Genomic DNA, 23,357 nt, shown 5'->3' on the forward strand with positions numbered 1-23,357 from the left:
TTTTTTTTTACCACAAATGTTAAAGGCTAAGCACTGTGCTGTATGTTTCACTTAGTGAAAACCTGTACCAAATGGCATCTCAGCTGGACTGTGTAACATGGAACCAAATGAACAGCCTGGCATCTTCCATGAAGAGGTGAGTTGTTTTTGCTGTATCTTTTTGAATAACTGAATAACAAACTTTTTTCAGTCTTGACCAGTTTTGTGGTGGTGCAGAGGAGGAGGATTTGAACAGATGGCTGTTGGCCTACTGCCTAGGGAAATCAGGAAGTGGAGAGCAGCATATTCATATGTGTATATACGTGCATGATGTGTCTTGTGGTTCTTTTGTATGTTCTAAAAACTAATTTGAGTTTTTGCAAAGTGAGGACACTTTGACTGGACCGCACTTCTTCGAGGACTTGGTTTTAGAGTTAAGTGATTTTAAGGATAGCTATGTAGTTGAGAAGTGTGTGTGCTGTGGAGGAGAGACAGACAGCCATTTTCAATTCTCAAACAAAACAGAATATTTGCTCTCAAGACTTTCAGTGTTTTAATAAATTTCTAATTGTGCTCCTGCAGTGGCCATACAACCAGCTACGACAGTGACCCCACAGTCCCGCCTCCGCCCATGCTCGTCAGTGCCCAGTACCACATACACACACACGGTGTCTTCAGAGGACTTCAGGTCAGTCAGAGAAACAAACACATACATACAGGCACATACAGTAGATAAATACACATAGTGAACATTGCTACTATAAAGCCCTCTGACGTCTCCTCTTTCTTAAAGGATGTTCGACGGGTAGCTGCCATTGCCCCACCAGTTGTGAAAGAGGCCAATGAAAAGCGTCCATTTGTGTGTGCTTACCCTGGCTGCAGCAAGAGATACTTCAAACTGTCACATCTGCAGATGCACGGCCGCAAACACACAGGTCAGATGATGTGATTTATCCCCCTATTTCCTGGCCAGACCTCAAACTGCTGCTTTTTATAAATTACAAGGAGAGATTCATACAGGCTGTTAAAGTTCAGTTTGAAAAAAATAAAATGGTACTTGTACTTGTATGGAAGAAATGAGGGGTTTTATGCCCAGGTTTGAATGTGTGTATCTGTAGTAGATTGATAAAGCTTACGCATCAACTTCCCCCAAATCAGTAAGATCTGGTGACATGGTCATAAAATTGTAAAATGTGCCTAATTTTGATGTGATGATGGTGCAGATGTTAACATAAGTAAAATCTTGGAATTTGGATGATGTTTAATGATGATTTTGATGTTGGTGGTTTATTTTGCAGGAGAGAAGCCTTACCAGTGTGATTTCACAGACTGCGGCCGTAGATTCTCTCGCTCAGACCAGTTAAAGAGGCACCAGCGCAGACACACAGGTACACCTGTGACAAGCGACTGTATGAGTTCCTTCCAGGGCTGTAGCTACTGTTAAAGATGCTCATAATCTCAGTATTTTTTGTGGGTATTTGGATGTTTTAGAAACCTGGGGGGACATTCCACAATATAAAATACTTTAAAACACAAAGTGGGTATTTTATAGGCAGATTCAAGTATTTTTAGACTCAGTATATTTAAATTTGACTATGTTTTGCCAATAAATAAAATAAAAAATACTAAAAGAGAAGATTTGGTATTTCCCCACAAAAATTGTATTCCAGGCAATGTGGAGAAGGCCATGAAACAGGCTTTGGTGATATAAAATTACCAAAAGATTTAACTGAATAGTTAATAGAATGATTGAAATATGAATAATCCAAATAATTGATTAAAACATTTTAGTGTCTTATAAAAAAGTTCTGAAGTGGGTGGGAATGATGACCACATTATTTGTCAAATCCCGGCTACAGGCCTGGTTCCCTCTCTCACTTCTCTTTTTACTTTTTGAAAATAGATGCCATCATCATTGTTACAAAACACAATATATTATACAATACTTGTATAATGTAATCGAGCAATAGAATAGCAGGAATTACAGCTTCAGAAATTACTTCTGTGACAACAAACAGTTGTAAACTGGAGCTATATGTTGCTTTTACAATATTAATCTTGGCCTTACAACAAGGAGTCCGGTGCAGCTCCAATTTGTTGAAATGTGTGACCCATCATGGCAAAGAAGACATGCTTAATTAATGGATTTGATTAATTGAGCTTGATGATATTCCACTCAATACTGAATATGTGAATATTAATTATTTGAATTTAAAAAGTCGCTCATTAGAAACCACACAAACGTGTGTTGGAACTATAAAAAACTCCCTGAACACTTTTAATTTGTAATGCTTTCAACCTGCACAGTGATAATCTAATCTTATATTTATACTTTTCACCCTCACCCCAACCTCTTCTCATTTCTGTGTCTGCCACCTTAAGGAGTGAAGCCCTTTCAGTGCGAAACGTGTCAGAGAAAGTTTTCACGGTCAGATCATCTTAAGACGCACACTCGGACTCATACAGGTAAAACAAGTGCGTATACCTTTATTTTCTACCTCTCCATTCTTCCCTCAGTGAGATTTTTTTTGTGTTAAGATGGTCCCCCTGACTTTAACTCATGTACAACAAAACACAAGTGTCCACTCCAAGAGTTGAATTCACTCTAAAGCAACAATTTCCTCTTGTTTTTCCTCATTTGTCCCCCCCCCCTTGTCAGGTGAGAAGCCCTTCTCCTGCCGCTGGTCCAACTGTCAGAAGACATTTGCCCGCTCTGACGAGTTGATGCGCCACCACAGCATGCACCAAAGGAACCTGACCAAGCTGCAACCTGCCATCTGAGCAGCGAGAGGAGGAAGAGAAGGATGAAGAGGAAGGTGACAGTATGTTGTGCCAGTTAGTAGAGAAAGATGCTGGAGCCTGGTCAACAGTTATGGTCCCCTGCTAGACTCGCCAAAGTGGTGAGCACAGCTGACGCCTCCCTCAGCCAGCCAACATTAAGAGACTACGATGATCCTCGAGGTCTTCAAGATGCACCTCAAACTAGCCCTCGTTGCAGTTATTTGACGTTATAACTCAGACTGAGTACAATACCACAGTAACTCTGAGCCAAGAAGATTTTTTATGTGAGATGAGGAAAATGTTCATGCATTATTTTGGATATTTTAATACACTTGCACTGGGTTCTTTTTTTCATTATTAAAATTGTGTCACCTTGAAAATGTGCTGGACGATGTAGACTGGATTTAGGAAATGGACATTGTGTCTTTTTCTTTTTGTCCATTAAGTTGAACACAGTTCATTTGTGCTTTGGGGAATGTGAACGTCTTTATATTCCTACCCACCAAATTGCTTTGTATATACTGTATGTGGTGTATTTGCTTACCTTTATTGACATTCCTTTTGTATTTTCTATGTTTTTGTAAGTTTATAAAATGTTGATTCACATCGTTGTCAATGCTGAGAGTGTGTGCTTGTGTGTGTGGGTGGGTGAGAGAGAGAAAGAAGAGGCGTTGGCGTTGTCAGGTTAAAAGGCCACCTATGAGTGGTGGTGGCGGGGGGATGAGGTGGGTGACTGACAGGATAACAGCACCCCACTGTGACTCTGACAGGGTGCAGGTCTCACCCTCCTAAATCTCCGACACACATCTTCATAACTAGGAACATCTGGAGCCCGGTAAATCTCATTAGAAAAGACACATACCTCAGTGTCAGCTGGCTGTACCTCTCTGACTGAAGTCCTTAGCCTCCTGTTTAGGAGTTTTACATCCTTGAGCCACATGATGGCAGTATCAGCCTTTTTAGGCCAGCAGATGGGACTTGGGCTGCAAGTACTGGAGCATGACTAAACCCATAAAACTGCTTACACTTTTACACTTCATTCTTCATATAGTCCATGTCCACTTCAGTCTTGTCCGTAATGGTACTCAGTGGCCACAATAAATATGTTAAAATCAACAAAAGTGAGAAACAGGAAGGCATGTTCGCAGTACGCCACGGCCCATCAAATATACATGATGTGGATGGAGTTGTGTGTCAGCTTGTGTGCAAGCCTATAGCAGATGAGATGATTCAGCTGCAGCAGGTATGTTAATAAAATATGACTAAATGCTGCATGGCTCTGTGGGCTAATGATGTCACATACCTGAAACAGCAATGTAAACACGTACATACAGGCATAGTATATTTATCTGTTGGCTACATGTTCACACAGGGAAACCACTGCGCATGTTTTCAGAAGGCAGTCACTCACTCAACCGAAACACACATACACTACATACTGTACCCACACACATCTGCTCATTTCATTACCACAGCAGGTCTTGACAACTTGCCAAACAAAGAGAAAGATTAAAATGCCGTTCTCCGATTTCAGGGTCACAGACTGCTCATTTGAAGTGATGATTCAAGTTGTTTTCCAATCCACTTAATAGCTGCGAGGTAGTATCTCTGTGATGTTCCTAATCCAATGCACCTTGATTAAGAGGTGCTTCTCTTTGTTCTCTCTCTGCAGGGGCGCCGGGGAAGTGGAAGGAAGATCAGAGGGACAGCGGAGTTGAACATTTTACTCACTCCAGTTCATTCTTAATTGGACACTGCCAGGGCTGTGTAGAGCGTGAGGAACCCATGCTTTAAACGTCCTGCCATCAACCACAACCATACACACACACACACACACACACACACACACACACACACACACACACACACACACACTCAGAGACACACAGACCTCAACCCTACATCGATCTACCTGATCTACATTCCTTACTTTGATTGATAAAGTTTCTGAGATAGTGGGGAGCAAGTGTAACATCTGATAACACAACAAATGTTTGCACTCAGTCCCATCCTGCCAAACGTTACCACTGATCTTAATGCATGAACACACGTATTCACGCACACACACGCTCACATGCGCACACGCCACCAGATGCCCCCTCAGCTGTAATGCTGGCTGTTTGCCTTCAAGGGGTGTCAGCGTGGGTAATCTCAGGTGACGTACACCTGGTAACGCATAGCCCAAGACATCTGTAGGACAGCAGGCCTGCTAGCTTCACAGCCTCCATATCCACGTGCAGCCCTCCCAAAAAAGGTTTCTTTTTGAAATGTGTTTGATATAACCTCATTGGTACAATGAAAGCCAAGAAACAAGCACAGTTCTTCCTATATATGCAAGTCCTAAACTTCACTTTCTTCATGCTTGTAATATTGAATAATGAATGTCTTTTTATTTACTTGGTTTGATAAGGAGTGACATTATTTTTTTAATATATCAGTAAACTCCCAGGTGCATCCAACATCACATATAAAGCTCCTGCTGTGGGCCAAAATACGTTATTTAACCTCCGGGAGCAGAAAAGGTCAATGCACATGTAGCACACAGAGGCCTCAATGAGCCCCAAGGGATTGTTAACAAGGTCAAGGCCCCAGAGAGGAAACTTAAAGGGGTTACAAGGAGGCCTGCATGCAAAAACAATGCTACACCAACAGGAGGCGCTGTCAGGAACTGTTCAAATGTTAAGTGAAGCATGTCCTTAGTTGTATTCCCAGACAGCATCTCCCCCTCCCCTCGGGCTAGCTCTCTTGTGCAGAGCTGCTGCTCCACAGTCTGAGGGGCCTAGGGGTTCTTGGGGGTATTCCCCATGGTATAGCAGGGAGCCTGAGGGGCTCCGGTGTGTAGGAGCTTTGGGAATGCAGAGGCCTTGGGGGCCTGGAGCTCAGATGGGGCCTAGAGGGTAAACTTTCTCACTCAGGGAGCAGAGATGGAGCAGATACAGAAAGACAGCAAAGGGAAAACACCTTGAGAGGAGTCTGTCAGATATGCAGGCAGCAGCCGGGAAGATCCCATGAGGGTACACAGAAACACAAACACACACAAATGTATACTCTAAACCAAAACCAATATGTGGGCCAGCAAATAGAAGGCAGAGCTGGAGCTTTTTAAATATTCTTCTCTCCTCACCCATCCTGTCTTTCATCTTCTCCTCTTCGCTCCCTCCTGCTGTCTCCTCTATTCTGCTATAAGATATTAATGCCTAACCGGATTAGATGTGTCTCTATCATGTGAGACACAAGATCACAAAACCGACCCAAGCCTCCCCCCTGGGGAACAGTGGAATGGGAGGGATGAAACAAGGCCTCATCGCCCCTCTCCATCCCAAAGGTGTCCAGATGCTGGGACGTGGGGAGAGAGGACCAGAGAAAGGAAAGAGACACATTTTTGACAAATGGAGCGAGAGAGGCGGTTTGTCCAAAGATATCAGTCTCACTGGGATACACATTGTCTCCACCCTCACTGTCATAAACTGAAAAACAACTCTACTCTGGGCCACTTTTCCGTCTTTTAATTAAAACTTGAAAAGTTTCTCGCTGCATATATCATATAAGATATGCAGTGGCCTGTCAGAATGAGTGGGCGACTAGAGCAGCAAAGCAGCTGTGTAAAAGCTGTTTGAAACTGATTTTGAGTCATTCTGACCTCAGTTCAAAGGGCTCCCATTACTCCAGAGGCACTTACAATTAGTTACCAACTCACTAGGTTTATGGTCCCTAAATTGAAATGTATTGCTCTTTAAAGCCTCCTCTCTAATTGTGTAGTCATTAATGGCCGATTCCCTATCTACACTGCGTTGATGGGCACATAAAAACTCATGATGATGGACGAGCACAAGCGCAGTTGTTTTAAAAGAGAGGCGGTTGCCTCTCGTTCTTTCTCATCACCACTAGGAGGAGTAGAGTCCCGTGATGGGAGAGAGAGAGGGATAACCACTTTCTTTGAGATGACATGAAAGATTGATGGATTCCTTCAAGCTTCAATGTCCAAAAGTAGAAACATGCCAGGCGCTGAATTAGCCCACATTCACATGACACGCACATGCGATCACACAACTTGCACGAACACGGAAGGGAATGTCTGTGTGTCAATGGGGCTGTGGCCAGCATTTCTCAAAAACTGAGGTCATAAGTTCAAGTTCACCCAAGGCAGTCACAGGATTTTGACCACACACTAGAGGGTTGATACATTTTTCTCATCATTTAGATTTACTCACTTAACTATCATTGAGACTTACTCCCTTAACTATTAAATCATGTATTCCATTAATTTGAATTCCATCTATTAATTTCCTACATGATGGTCTAAATGCTGTTTACTCCTACTGCCAGGAACAAAATTAATTACTGACACTTTTTCAATTGTCCTAAAAGTAGCCAAAGTATAGCCTTAAAATACTGCAAAGACTTTTGTCCGTAATGGGATTTAGGGTGAGATTGAAGCCCATTTTCATGTTTTATTGTTCGTCATATGATGATTTAAGGGCTACAGTGGATGGATGATTGAAAACCTGAGCTGTGTTTTAGGAGGGGTACGTTTTTTGTGGCAGCTTTTATTTGAAGAGACAAAATTTCTTTGTTTTTGGATGGAATGTGAGAAGAAAAATCCCCACTGCAACACTACTTTTTGGTGTCTCATAAGTCCATGTGGGCTAGGCGCTTGTATGTGCATGACACAACAAATAACCTAGGAAACTAACTGGAATAGATACCCTCCAAGTGTTTGACTGTAGGCTGGTAAAACTGAAAAAAAAAATCCAAGAAAAATTACAGGCGACATGACCTCATATAAATATATACCTATAGCATATTTATACTACAAATTATAATGGTGACAACAACAAAAGTTATATATAATTCTAAATATAACGCACTATAAATGGAAAAAAAGTTATGCTGTGGGTACTTGTAGTATATATTGGCTCATACACTGCAGTTTCAACAATACTACTATAATTTGACCTCTAATGGGAAGAGAAAGGGAAAGCCTACCCCGGGACTGTCATATTAAGGCAAATAATCACATAAAGTTCCCATTCATAGGTGAAATATAAACATGTTTTGTCTAAACAGCTTAATAATAAACAGAAATTTGACTTTTTTGGCTATAATGAATGTTATTATATAATGGGCAGAAAGCCTGTTATGAAAGCCTCGGCACATGATGGGTCAGATGTCCCAAAGATCATTACAAACAATACCCTGGGCTACAAATCCCCAGGGTAGAAGGAACAAACACAAGCGATGAAAGGCAAAGATGAGGGAGTGCAGATATATGCAGATGAAAAATAGGGCATCGTGATGATAAGAGAAAGAGTACTGGATGTACTGGATGCAGTGTATAGTTTGTTATGCAGGCAGTTTAATTGTGGTAGTCATTTTGGGTTTGCTACTGTTAATTACTGATATGGAAATGGAAGTGCACTACGAATAAAGCTGTTTAATAGGAGATTGTTGGTGGGCAAGACTAAGTGGAAATTATACTGGATGGAGGGGCTTATAGTCTTAGACATTAATATTCTACACTTTACGACCCTGTTCTCACCCAGAGGGCTCATTATTATCAGTGGAGAGGGGTTGATCTGCGCAGACACTCATATGAGAGCTGTCTGAAGGCATTACTGTACACACACTCCCCCTGTGTGAATGATTAGCAACTTATCATAAACAGGAGGGGGAGGCTGTTAAACATGACCACGAGGCAGGCTGCACAGATAGTCCATGTGCCCCCCCCATCTTGGTCAGGCAAACACACATTTGGTTCTTTTACATCACTGTGCACCACTAATACTCATCCACCTCCACTCACACATTGGCCCAGACACACAGATGCACCCTGACACATGACAAACCTCATATGCTATTTGGAGGAAGTACATTGAGCTACTTAGTGTTTCAGGCCTCCCAATTATTCAAATGTGGGATGCAAAACTGACACCGCACTCTTTGGCAGGGCAATAGAGCAACCATTAGATTATCTAATGGACATTATAAAGACCAAAAATAACAGGTGTTACTACAGGCAACACCTCTATTTAAAATTATCCCCAGACCTGGAGCTTTTTGTCAGAAGAGCAAAGAAGGAATTCATCTGTGAAGAAATGTGTTTGTACAATTGGAGCCACGCCAGACTTTTGTAACCTATTTCTGCAAATTTTTATGAAATAATCGTTGTTGTTGTCATGTTGCCCTCCTACAAAGTTGTTTAAACCTGGAAAATGTTAGAGAAATTCATATAAAAGTAAAATATATGAAACAAGACCTGAATTTTTAATATCCTTCCAGACATGTGTGGCTTCTGCAGTCATGGCCTGAGTTTTTTAAAGATGGTCCTACATCACAGCAGAGTAACACATGCATCGCCCTATCCCTTGTTCCTAATGAGCTTTATCGCATTGGTCCCGCTTGACTTGTCTTGCTAACTGGCACACATATATCCATATGTTCCACATGAGCAAGCAGAGGGGACAGGCTGGGTGGCAGAGCAGCTTTCTCAGTTACATCTGAGAGTTTTACTGCAACAGCCAGCAGCAACACTAAGTCAGCTTAACTCCATCTCCGCTGTGCGTTGGTGCAATGAGAAGTGGCATGAGAAGTGTTAACAGCATCCGCTTGTTCCTGATGTTCAATGTGTCAAGTGTCGAATGCAGACTTGAACATTTTAACCGCCTACATCCGATTTAGCTACCTGAGATACAGTATGCCCATGTGAAGCTTCAAGCACATGCAGCACACAATGTATACAATACATGCATTGGGACCGATCTAGATCTATGAAGAACAAAGTCAGACAAAAGAGAAAGACTACCAAATAATTACTCAAACGCACGCAGCATTAACAGCAGGAGGGTAAGGGAATTATGAGAAACTAACTCTGTGTCCAAATCAGTCTAGAAGGCTGAAAGGGTGTTAAAAGTATTATGCTGTAGGCTGGAAATATGCCTGCTGCAGACCGCGAGTGAACAGAGAAGTGTTCACCTGTATCCATGTTCTTTGACAGCAAGTACACAAGGGAAGTAGGAAGAGGAAGAATGATTTATATTTCGAGCATTCTGATGAGTTTATTATTTTCTATCTGTGTTTTTGTTCTGTAAATGTTAATGTTGAAAAGCGCTATACAAAAACTTTAACTTACTTTTTGTGGGATGCGTAAGCTATAACTGTTGAGACAGAAAATTCTAAAATGATGATATAACATAACACACAGTTGCATTCAAGGCCATGCTATTCCTTGACAGATGGATCCACAAGAGTGAAATAATTCAGTGGATTAAAGTAATAGTTCAATATATTGGGAAAAGTTGCTTATTTGCTTTCTTGCCTAGAGTAAGATGAGAAGATCAATACCACTCATGTCTGTAATCTAAATATGGAGCTACTGCCAGCATCCAGTTAGCTCGGCTTAGATTCCAGTTAAGCTAATCGGCTGCTGGCAGGATTGATGTTCTTTTCCAACACTCAGCATGAAAAGTGAACAAGTGTATTTCCCAAAACGTTGAGCTATTACTTTTAGCTGCCTATCTGAAAAGACAACATATTTCTGCAGATTTATAACAGCAATACTCATAATATAATAAGATAAATAATTATAGATACTTTCTGGTTTGGTAAAAGGGTGCCCTTTAAAACCCCCGATTTCCTCCCAGCACAATGATATTTAACACACAAAAATACACAACGCTTTTTTATTTTGACACAATTTGTGAGCATGTGCAGTGTGGAAAAGGAGACATGTGGATGTGCTTGTGCCCGTGTGGGATGTGGACTATTCATCTAACTGAGGTTTGGGACAACAAAGCACAAAAAATAAAACTAAAACTAAAAGAAGTTAATTTGACCAACAAAAACCCCTCAAATTCTGGTCATAGTTTGGTTTTTTCATGAGTTGTATGCAAACTACCCATTAAACAAGAGGGAAAAAAGTGACAAAAAATACAGAAGATGAATGCCTGATGTTCCAAAACATCAGGCTGGTATATACAATGTCAAATGCAGTGGAAATAAATTCAGTCTGATAAGAAGATGACCTTGGACTGATATACCAGGAAGCTAGAAGTCATGTGACTCCTCTTATGTATTCAAGCCAACAGAACACTCAAAAAAAGCTAAGGCTAATTAAATTAGACAGTTGTAATAAAGCTCAAATATAACCAGCTAAGGCTAATTAAATTAGACAGTTGTAATAAAGCTCAAATATAACCCCAGCAAAAGGCAATCAACTTTAACATGAAGCATAGTGCTGGCCTAAAGTATACCAATAAATACATTTCAAACTAAATATGATGGAAAAAAGTCTTTCACAGGCTACACTAAAACCAAATGCGTGCAAAAACCATGCCATTAAACATCATTTAATTAACAGTTCTTAAAGCACTAATCCAAACAAAAAGAACATTAAAATGATTTGACCAGGAAAACTGTAAACAAAGAAACATGTCTTACTTGTAAGTTCTGTAGGTGAACACTGTATTCTTCTCAAACCTAGATTTCAGAAGTTACTCGATAAATAAATAAAAACAGAATAAATGTTCTGCATTGTAGTTTCACATTGCTATTAAAACCTGTTCCTGTATCTGACAATCCACGTAAAGTTCGGCATTCAGCTTTGACAGATAGGAAGACTATCTACACAGATCTCTGAGGCAGCTGAGCCGGCGATGCGGCTGGAAGGCACCATTGAAAGGTGGAAAGTAGGGCCGCTGGGTCTAGCTTTGCTCCTGAATGTCAGATATAAAACCCGAGACGAACCCTTAGTTTTAGTTTAGTTTTAGTGGTAGAACCGACCATTATCCCTCCTCTTGTTTGGTATCTACAGGGTTGGTTGACAATCCAACACACTGACATCTGTTCTGCTATTTAAGCAGAAAGGATGGAGTGGTGGCTGCGGTGGTGGCAGGAGGCGCAAGAGTCTGTCTTTGAAGACAAAGATGTTCAACAACCCTCCTCACACATGCAGCATTGAGAGCTCAGAGCTCGTCATGGTTCTTCGTGAGGTCCTCTCCATAGTTGGTGGCTTGACTTCCCACAAACATGTTCCAGTTTTCAAGGATCTCCTGTTTGGTCAGCATCTGGTCCTGAGAAGGGAGGACAAAGGAAATGTAAGATAAATAAGCCTAGGGTTGGATGATGTTACCATGATAAAAAATTTCATATCATTCGATATCGATATCACAATAAATGTCAAGTCAATATTTCTTTCAAGTTTAAAGGCTGATTTTTGCTCCTGAGTGAAAGTTGAAGAAACCAGATGGTTAATTGTGTTTTTTAAACTATTACTAATGCTCTAATTAGTACTCTACTTTATGGTCAGAACCTGATCAAATATTTTTTCAACAAATATGCATGAGTAAAATTTAATTTAATAAAACTTACTAAAAAATGAGGTGCTACTTTGTAGCATACGTGTATGAATTAAATCAAATATTTATTAAACATTTGTTATTTAGTTATTGAGAAAAATTATATCGCAATCTAATCATTGTTTCATTGCCCAGCCCTAACTTCTTCTAACCACATTGAAAAATCTAAATATGTGACAAATCTGATATATTTTGTTAATCTCAGGCCATGGCCACAGCAACGATGATAACAATTATGTTGTATCCCTTACGGCCTTTTTAACTTTTTAACAATTTTCTATTGTCTTGACATTTCAGTGTAAACGGCTATCTTTTAGAGAATTCTAGTGTAAACTGAAAACATGTAAATATTTCAAATTAATCATCTTAAAACACAGTGATGCAGGTGAGACGATGTACCTTGTCCTGGTCAGACTCATACACCAGATGTCTGGCCTCAGCCTGGGCATGGTCGTAGTCCTGTGGCATAATCCAGTGGCGGATTTCGTCCTGGTCCATCTTGCCATCTTTGTTCAAGTCTCGGAAGTCAGAGAACTGTTCTCTCTCAGTCTTGACCCAGTCTGGCTCTGGACCTCCTTCCTCGTGAGCAAACATGTCAGCTGAAATGACCAAGAAGAAAAACAACTTACACCTCAAATATACAAACGTGATCCCTATGGAAATGGGAACCATAGTGAGTAGACATATTTCACAGGCAGCAACACACACAGCTTCAATTTCCTCATCAGGTCAACAGAAACATCCAGAAACTCTTGTATGAAACTCAAAACTATAATTGAACAAAACACTAATGCACGTATGCGTGCCTTAAAAGTGGGGATACATCAAAAGGAGGTCATGGATTTTGCCATTCACACCTATGCTAATAACAGTAAGCTATGCACCATGTATATTGTATTTTCATTTGTCAGTTTATGATACCAATTTTTACTGAATGGTTTTATTGCATTTTATATAGTTAAGCTTGTATTTGTCTTAAAGCTCCTGTTATTATTTTCTATAACTGATACTTAATTCCCTTTTAAATTAATTAATTTGATTGAATCCATTTTAATTCATTGCTTAAACTTACCAATATACTCGTCTTCATCCACATGTCCGTCGCCGTTCTTGTCAATGTCCTCCAGGGTTTCCTGCATTCAGAATGGTTTAATGACACCATTAAAAGGGTCAACAATAGTGGAACTTTCACTGAGTAATAAAAGAGAAACATGTCGCCCCGGGCAGGACGGTAGAATGCATGAGGGTCAGCTTACAGCTGGGCTGGCAGACTGACACTACAATTACAGGATTCCCTGCTGATGAGAGCCCGGCCCTCCACATTAAAAGATGATATACACTGTTTTAAGCAAACAATTGGTGAAACACTGGCTTTTAAATCCCTGGCATGGTTAATGGTTTTCTCTCTCACATCCTGGATTTGACAGAGTGTGAATTTGACTAAATGGTTACTTAGAGGCTTCCCGTGTGAGCTGATCATTAGTTAACAACCGCATGCATACATGTACAGTAATTTCAATGCATGTGGGCATAACACATGCACCAGCTACACAGATTCAAATCACTGTATGCATCCTTTCCTGTAGGTGAGAGGCCCTCTCTGAACCCTGTTGAATTATTAAAAGTCCTGTAGCTTCTGTAGTCTTAAAGCTGACTTACAACACGCAAGAACATCCATCCATACATTTCCTATACGCACTTAATCTTTGAAAGGTTGTGTGTAAAGAAGGAAAGATTTTAATTAAAACATGGAAACCTATGTAGCTCTGTAAACACTGACGGTGTGAGAGATGTTCTGTACATTTCATTCCAGAGACACTAGAAAACATAAAAATGTTTTGTCATACTTTAATATGGCTAAAACTATAAAATGGGATTGGATGATAAACCAAAATTTACTGGATTGCCAACATTTTACATAAAGTGTAATATATCATTAAATCAGTAATAGGTTATGGATAAAAAACAAATTGCAATTAAGAGGCTAATATGGACATTTTAGATAAAGAACGTACACACTATATAGTAAGGCAGGGCGATATGGCCAAAAGTGTTATCACGATAAAAACATTTCAATCATCATCATCATTCAATATAGATAATTATCACAATAAATGTCAAATCATTATTTCTTTCAAGTTTAAAGGCAGATTTTTGCTCCTGAGTGAAAATTGAAGAAACCAGATGGTTAATTGTTGTTTTAACTGTGACAAACAGTTGATGCCAGAACAGTGAATCACTTAACTCAAATCTGAGGTAGAACATTCAAAACAATTATGATAAAATCTTTTTTCAGTCACTTTTCCTCAACAAAATAAATCTTAGAAAAATGAAGTGCTAATTAGGGATGGACCGAAATAAAAATTCTTGGTAGAAGCCGAATATTTTGAAAAAAAAACAAAACAAGTACGATCACATTTTTTCCCCATTTATTTTGCCTTTTTTTAACCATTGCATAAATTAAATAATCAAAATGTGCTTTTTACTCAGTGTTTCCCACAGGATTTGGAGAGACTATGGTGGGTGGGTCCGAGGCCCGAGAGGGTCTGGTAAAGTAAATTACATGTGTCCATTTACTTATAATGGACATGTAATTTTCTTTACCGGACCCTTTCGGGCCTCGGACCCGTATATGTTTTATAGTTTCTGTGAATATTATCCAATTAATCTTATTTCCATCCTGTATACACACCTTATTTTGAAAACTGGCTGTTGTTACATGTCTATCCTCGCACTAAATTCATCAAGTCCGACCCAATTTGATAAATAATGTTGTATGGGGTTCTCGTATTGCGCAACATGAAGACTTCACTGCCTCTCTTCAGGTAGGACTCTCATACTGCAACACTTGTTATATTATATTACAAAGGTAAAGGGAGAAAATGACAGGATAAAGTTGTGAACCTGCCTGTCAGCTCGCACTGGTCCATTTCAGTGGATTTACCATAAAAGCTTGAATACATGTGCACTCCAAATTTAGGTGCAGCTAGCTTAATCGCCTTCTCAGAAATGAGTGACAGAAACACTCAAATCGGGTCAGACCGTTTGTTGCCTTTTCTAAGAAGTCAGCCACAGATGGAGTGGATGTGCTAGGAGACAATTCAGCAGAACAGTGTCTGCAAACAGTGATTTTTGCATCTTTCTCTGACACTTTAAAATGCTTCCATATTGCAGACATGTCAACGTAATTGTTCGGTAAAATTTAGTCAGTCTTTTGACGTATTAGGCCTAACACTGAAAGTGCATTTTTTTCGCTCTTTTCGACTAATTAATTACAAACATTCGATGCATCCCTAGTGCTAATCCATTTGTGATTCCAAAGAATTAAATCAAACATTTATTGACGATATATTAAACATTTGTTATTGAGGAAAATTATATTGCGATAATTATCATTATTGTTTTATTGCCCAGCCCTACTATTTAGTACCATTAGCTCAAGAGTATTGCAAGATCTTGGCTGAAAGAATCTACAGTTCTTCAAAACGCTGTAGATCGAAAGAAGATAGTTAACCAACCTACAACTATGTCGGAGGCTCTGTGGTGATCTGGTGGCAAACCATTCTCATAAATAAAGGCTTCCTGGGACAATGTAAATGCAAGCATAAAAGACAAACAACTGTTCTGTGATATACCTAGGGGACACTGAGGAGGCTATAGAAGGAAGTAACAGATCTGCTGTTGCCCAAGAATTTGGTGCAAGTTGGAGCATTGGCTTGATATTGGGGCATTGTGTAGTTTCCAGCGGCCACTAGCTGTGCGGTTCTGAGATTGCAACCAGGTGTGTGCTCGTACACGTGCTCGCTTTAAGTCATGAGCGAGAATAATCCGAAACACAACCACTTTCATACAGAAATACCACAATAAACGCAGGAACACCAGCATGCAGGCTGTGGCTTATCACTCAGACATGTTCAGGCTCTGTTACTTCAACGTTCCCGTCTCAGAGGAAACTCAACACCGGCGCTGTACCTTTCATTCAGCGCAGCGAGCCGCATATCGGCACAATACTCCCGAAAAAAGGCAGAGTGACAGCAGCTATAGACAGACAGGGAGAACAGACAGAGCTGGAAACTCAGGTAAACTCTCACTGCAACGTTACAGTAATAGTTTTATCAACTGCAGGTTGAACCAATTCATGCTCGTTACATGATAACGTTACATTTACTACAACGTTAGCTCACCTGCTGCTTTTCAGTAACATTAACTATCTGTAAATCTGTCTCCGGAAGCTCAGCAATGTCAGCACAGCTACATGTATTGGATGATAATGAAACTGTTAGTGAGCTGGACTGAATATTATAACGAGACTGTTTCGCACTTTATAACAGTTAGACCGCAGTAACTTTACTGTAATTAGTGTTAGTGGATGGTTCTTCCTCTGGGTTGTTGTGACCGTTTTGTTGCAGTGTTTTATGTTATGTGGGTCACGTTAGTTACAGTGACGGAGAGATGGAGAAGCTGTGTACCTGAGTATTGGTAAAACCACAATAAACCTAAACTGAACGTTACGAAGCAAACAGCAGCAGGTCCGAGCTGCTGTAGCGTTAGCTGGCTGCTCCTGACTGCATCACTATAGGCTAACGTTAGTAAACAAATCTCTCCACATTTGCTTTTTACCGTTACATCCTTTCTTACAGGCTAAATCAACAGTGGTACACATGATAGTAACATGGGTCACGCTAGTTGGTGAAGTAATGTGGAAAGCGAACTTTGCACCGGATAACTTTGCACCGGATAAGCAACTGCTTGGCGTTAGCCAGTGAGCTAACATGACTTTCTCTTTGTTTCTCCAGCTTTACTAATGCTCACTTTGTTCTTACTCAACATCATCTGAACCTGTTTGGTCTGACGGGCTTCAGCACATAAACCTTTATTGTTGTTTTGTATCCTTACGTGGAGCTTGTGTTTTGCTGTGAGCCGGCTGTTTTATGGTGTTAGTGGACTGCATGTCGTTAGCTGCTGTGTTGTTGCTGTAGTCTGAGAGAGGCTCGGGAGCACACACAGGGCTGAATCCGACCTGGAGACCCCACATTAAAAGCAGAATAGTGGCTGATGCAAGCAACAGAGAAAACAGGCGTGTGCTTCATTTCTAAGTGAGTTTTGCGCCCACTGACAATAAGGCAATGAAAATTTGATTAACTTCATTGAAAAACTTACATATAGCCCCTTTAAGGAAATGTATTCAAAGGGAAAAGTTGCCTGATTTTAGAGGGTTAAAGAAAAGATTTGACAGAAACTGGGATGAAATTGATTCATATACATGAAACATGATGTAAACCAAGTAATTTAACTGTTACACTTCCAGTATGCTCCCATTAAATAAATATGTATGAAAAAAATGGAAATTAAAATGTATATGTATGTCTAAGTACTTTATGACAACAAACACCCCCGTTGGAATAGGGTAATCAGATTCATTGCATACAACGCACTGCATGATGCAATATCACAGCTACAGGGCAGAGTGAACAGCAGTGGCACATAAACCGAATGGCATATTATGGGTAATGGCTGGGGAGGTGGTCCGTGTTAAAAAATGTACTATAGTGGTGGTCTCTGGCCTCTGAAAGCTGATATCTGCCGGACATTTAACCAGAGTTCTCCGTTTTGTGAATGAGTGTGTACATTTGGCAGTCAGTGAGATGACTTCATGCTCCTGCCTGAACCTGCAATACATGCTCCACCAGTTATCTGTCCTGCTAGCCTACAATCGTGTCCTTTCTACAGCTGCAAAGTGTCTCTTTCTTAGAATCATTTTTCCTCATTTGAATAGACCTCTCATTAGCTGCAGCCAGATTCACCACAATCAGTGAAGACGCCCCTGGCTGTTCTATCGGTAACATTCTGTGACATCATAGAAATGAGAGATTAATAATTCACTCTGTCAAATGGGTAGTACAACTTTTATGACCAGCGCAGCATAGTGCATCACTGCTAACATTTGCCACGCAACTGCTCCAAGAAGCCAAATTTATATTTAAAGATTGAGTCTTATATGGGACAGTCGCTCCATCCCACTGGACCTGTTCTCCCAAAAATATAGAAACTCGATCATTTCCAAGCCGAGTTAAAAAGAAAAAAATCCATTGAGGAGTTATCCAAATATAGCACATTTATCCGAGAAGCCCATCACATTTAACACATGTAAACTCAAAACTATTCCCATCGTGAAATAATATTTCTTAGTGGACTAGCAAATTCAAATCGGTAGGTCTAACACTGTGCTTAGTGTACCCTCTGGAAAAACTCCACGAGACAACAGACATGCCTTACTACCCTGCCCCTTTCTAAACATACTTAATGACCTTGTGGTCACAGAGGGCTTACCAGAACCACAATATCCTTCATGTGTTCAAACTCCTCAGGGTGGAGGAAGGACGTGAACTCCTCTCTGTCTGCCGCCAGGTCCCCGTTTAGATCAGCCGTTTTAAACCTCCTCTCATCGCGAGGAAGCATCTTTTTGAAGCTGAACTGGTCTGTTGCATCCTCAAACTCCTCTGGGTTGGCTGAGAGGGGGAATATAAATCAGGTTACGGTCATGTCTATAAATAGTTCTGTTGTACAACAGCTATGTACTCTACTGAAAATGACACAGCATGCCCAAAAAGAAAAGCATACCGAGGTAGTATCCATATGTGGCTTGCTTGTACTCATCCCATGAAATCTTATTGTCTTTGTTCAGGTCATAATCTGTCCACACCTTTGCCACATTCTCATATACGTAACGCTTCTGTACGCGTTTTATCCAAGCCTTGAGTTCGGCTGTGGTGATGTAGCCATCGGCGTCGCTGTCTATCCGGTCCACTATTTTACTGCAAGGCAAGAGAATAAAGACAGGGAGGAAAAGACTGATTAAAGGCGCAAACATGTGCCACTTCGGTCTTATTTTCATGGAAAACTGACAAGCACAAAAGTCTTGAGCTGATTTCCCCTCCAACTTACTGTTGAGTTGTCCCAACATACACTGAACTACTATTTTTACTAGCAGGCAGAAGAATATAAAACTAAACAAATAAATTATAAATATTTGGCAGGACAGTTTTACTTTGGGGGTGGGTAGGAGGAGCAGGCAAACCCATTCTAGTAAAAATGCAGTGTAGCTGTGTTGTATTCCTAGAGCTGGGTTGCCACGTTGTGATGTTAAAGGGGTCCTCCCACTCTCACCACCACTGGAAAGGGTTTCCTTTTCGGGGGGGCAACTTCTCATCCAAGCAGTGGCAAAAAAAACAAAAAAAACCCCCAACTTTAAGTGAATGAGGAAGCACACTAACAGTACCACGTAGCAGAGGAAGTTATGGGAGCAGCTCTATATGAAGACAGTCTACTGCCACACAACTTTACTCGAACTGCATCACCTAAAAATGGTTCTTTAATGAAGATCTATAATTAAGATATCGTCGAGGCAATTAACTTTAATTGTAGTGTGTGTGCGAATAGTGCCAGCAGTGTAGGCTTGCTGGCATGCACATCTCTCTCATGCACTTGTGCTTATGTTGTTACATTTTAATGTCCTGAACACTTACACGCAACAGACTCCAGCAGGAGAGGAATGAATGTGCGTGATTTACTCACTGCAGCCTGTGACTCCCAAGACCGTCAGCAGACACCTGAATTGTGGTCACAGACATCCAAATCAGCTCATGTTGTCAGAGTAAAAACAGTGTGTCCTTACCCGAGCCTGTCCTGGCTCTCCTCGGGGGTGAGCTGATCAAACGTTCTGGCCTCCTCTTTGCCAAGAAAGGCCTCATGGTCGTACTGGAAGCTTTTATTGTCTTCCTGGGCTGGCCTGCTGCTCAGTTCTGGGTCCGGATGAAGGACCCTTTCCTTTCTTAACGTTGGCTTGCCGTGCACCACGGTGGCGCACAGGAGAACAGCACACACGAAGCCGAAGGCGTCCATCACTCAGGGATGAAGCTGGCTTCTCTGAGGCTAGAACAGTTCTAAACGGGCCTGTGACACTACAGCGCACAATAAGCAAGGGGCTACGCGGCCACTTACACCGCTCGCACCGAGACACACTAACCTTTCTTCCTCTCTTCAGCAGCGGTGCGCAACAATGTTGCCGCTGCATCCAGTAGTCAAACTCTGCAAAAAGCACCTGAGGTTGCAGACAGGTCCACTGAGAACACCTACAGTCTCCACTCATAAGGTTTTAGGCTATCCTGTCCAGTTTCCTGAGGAAGGGATGCAACCAAACCGGGATTTTCTGGCGCCTTACGTACAGCCAATCACAGTGTCCGTTTCTGGCAGGGCCCAGCCTCGTCCGCAGACAGGATGCCTGCCATTGGCCCACGGGATGTCGGTAACACGAGAGGGATTCAGGCGCCACGTTGCAAGCTGACGCGCAGCTCAGTGTGGAGTCAGAATGGGCCAGTCTGAGGAGGGAAAATACAAGTTGTACGAAATTGCCCCAGTTCTACAAGCTGCAGACCTGCTCCAATACCATGGGTCGTGTTCCCACTCGTACCAACACGCAGCCGCCATGACAATATGGCTGTGCGTAAGTGTGTCGAGTGTACAGGTATGCGCATGTTAAGGATAAAAATAGGGTACAAGCCCCATTGCCTTAATGTAAAGTGTCACATCATCTCTCCTTTCTGGACTATCTGCAAAGCGTGTCCCTAAACTGACTGTGTATAAGGCTGTACCTGGACTGGATCAACACACTGTTTCTATGAATCAGGGGGAAATTCAAAAAATATTGTGAGGTAATGCAAACTTTATTGCGGAGGGAATGCAAAAGTAGTTCATAAAAATGTTCCCCACCATGACCCTTCTGGAGCCCTGTAAGACCCTCCCCAGCGTTGTTAGGCAAATATTTTCTTTGGACCCTCCCTATGACTTAGAAATACTGCAGTGCCCTCCCCCAGACTTCAAATAATAAAATAAATATCAGATCGCTGTCTGTAGGCCTAAATCAGAGTGTCCTTTGATGTGTAGAAGTAATAGTGATGGTGTGGTAGTGGTACAGGTACACTCTGCACAGCTGACCTGGCTTTTACAGGCAAGGTGACTGGACAGAGAAATAGGCCCACGTGAAGCTTACACAAAAGCCACTGGTTTAACTATTTCTTAATTATACATTTCTCATTAAATAGTAATATCAAATAGAAATCTACCCTAACCTTGATAAAATAGAAATCTGGGATGATGAAAGGTTAAAACACTGTCCCAGGCTCTTCCCAAAATTATAGACTATTATTCCTTAAGCAAAAAGAAAAGACGCATATTAACCCTCCCACTTTCCTGACCCTCTTTCCCTCCTAATCATTTTCTTACATTCCTTAAACTAAAAATATTGCAGGTTAGCATCTTCCGTGGAAGATACGACTCCACAGGGTTGCATATTTGTGTTTGATATTGTACAATTAAGAATATATTGCTCATTACAGAAAAAGTAGAGTTCCGTCAGTAGGCTATAGCCAATGACTGTGAGCACAGATGCAGCTGCTCTGCCTGACTGTGGTGGTTGAAGCTATGGCTGTGGAAATGGGAATTGCTCAAACTATGTCTGCATTTGGGGTTAAGGATATGTCTATGGCTATTCTATACTGCTCCTATTAACATTAGCCAAGAAAGCATCATTAAGCCACACTGAATTTGAACCTACTGTGCTTATATCAATTAAGACAGATGTGTTACCAATACACCACAGGAGTTCAAACATACGGTAGCTTTAGTAACTCTCAGCCAGCAAAACCGTGTCTGTTAACTGCACACAAACAATCCCTGCATATAGTCAGTGTTACAGTTATAATCATACCAATGCACAGCCATCACTACAGCCCCAATCAGGGATAGCAACCGCAAAAGCTCTGTCATGCCATGGCTATAGTAATGATCTCAATCTGTCAGAATCAGCCACAGCAGCAGCTGGTTATAATAACACAGTGAAGGGAGCTATGTTGACTAGCTCTGCTAAAGCTCTACTAGTTATCTATCTAGCTACAACGATACAGATATGCACCTGAGCCAGCCACAGCAGGGTGCACCTCTAATACAGAGGCCTAATGCATAGTACAGTATCATAATACAGCTCAGCCTTCCTCTATGGATCAGAGGGACTGGAAAACCTTATTGCAGGAGAATAGTAGTTCAGAAAAAGATTTCCACTGTAACCCTTTGGGGGCTCCATAGGTGTCCCCCTCCTCTCCTCAATAATTGTTTTTAGTCCGTTATTTCAGTTAATACAATGAGAAGGAGACATGTAATCACACTCATCCTACTAAATGTTCGAGACCCTTTTCCACTTTGGTCTTTAGTATAAAGATAGCAAAGATGCAGGAGAACAGTTGACTGAGAGACATCATTTTACCAACCACCCAATACAACAAATAATGAAAATAGCAATACAGTGACTCAGAGTGTCACGGTAAGTGGTGTGGTGAAGCAGGTTGGAGGACCCAAACGCAGGACACAAAGTGGAGCAGGTATATTTCGAGGGTTTTAATTAAACAAAAGGTGAGCACACTTACAAACTGAGTGGCTGAAAGACTAAGTCCAAAACAAAGGTTGTCCAACAGAAAACCAAAATGAGCAGGGAAACACAGAGACACAACAAGTGAGGCTGACGACGCAAGAAACACACACTGCAACTCAGGGTGACAACATACAATGATCCAACAAGGACAAGACAGAAACACCAGGTATATATACACAGGGACTAACGAGCAGGGCGGGAGCAACACAGGTGAAAGACATGAGGCTAACGAGGCACAGGCAGGGAGAGAGAGAGAGAGAGAGCAGGGGAAAACAGAGGCAGACATGCAGAGGGATCACTGGGGTAACAGACATGACAAAGGTTACCGAACACTAGACGACAGACGAGACAGACATGAGTGACAGACAGAGACGGACAAGAGTGAACCCCAAAACACAGACTATATAACTGATACTGAACACAGGACAGAACCCAAAACACTAAGACATAAACCGAGACACAGAACGAGGAGCTAAGACACAGAATACAGAGCAGACTAAACTAAAATAATGCAGACGAGGAACAAGAAGTAAATACTAAAACATAACCGAGGCACAGGACTGGGAACAAAGACAAAGAACTGAAACACAGGTGCACGAGCTAAGATAAAAGATGACAAAACTACTAAGGACAAGGAACGAGAAAAACAGGCAAATAGACATATGAAACAATGGCAAAAACTCAAACCCACAGGGAAAAACTACAACTCATAACACAGAGTCAAACAGCAAAAAAATCATTTAAAAATGACATACACTTAC

At 41.2% G+C, this 23,357-nt stretch overlaps 2 protein-coding genes across 2 annotated transcripts; one reads left to right on the forward strand and one right to left on the reverse strand.

The window, feature by feature from the left end:
• Positions 1-29: 29 nt before the first annotated feature.
• On the forward strand, positions 30-3,366 carry LOC123959133 (Wilms tumor protein homolog). Its single transcript, XM_046033027.1, has 7 exons — positions 30-136; positions 365-412; positions 562-667; positions 773-914; positions 1,278-1,367; positions 2,362-2,454; positions 2,639-3,366. Exons 1-7 carry the CDS (start codon positions 72-74, stop codon positions 2,758-2,760), a joined length of 666 nt encoding a protein of 221 aa, XP_045888983.1. The 5' UTR covers positions 30-71; the 3' UTR covers positions 2,761-3,366.
• A 7,708-nt stretch (positions 3,367-11,074) lies between these two features.
• rcn1 (reticulocalbin 1, EF-hand calcium binding domain) lies at positions 11,075-20,381 on the reverse strand. The gene is made up of 6 exons (XM_046032101.1): positions 19,789-20,381; positions 18,735-18,928; positions 18,444-18,622; positions 13,186-13,246; positions 12,513-12,712; positions 11,075-11,828 (listed from the first exon to the last, which is right to left on the reverse strand). The coding sequence occupies exons 1-6, from the start codon at positions 20,013-20,015 to the stop codon at positions 11,721-11,723; spliced, it is 969 nt and encodes a 322-aa protein (XP_045888057.1). The 5' UTR covers positions 20,016-20,381; the 3' UTR covers positions 11,075-11,720.
• Between the last annotated feature and the right edge of the window lie 2,976 nt (positions 20,382-23,357).

This window comes from Micropterus dolomieu, linkage group LG20 (assembly GCF_021292245.1).
Source record: "Micropterus dolomieu isolate WLL.071019.BEF.003 ecotype Adirondacks linkage group LG20, ASM2129224v1, whole genome shotgun sequence".
NCBI classification, from domain to species: Eukaryota; Metazoa; Chordata; class Actinopteri; order Centrarchiformes; family Centrarchidae; genus Micropterus; species Micropterus dolomieu.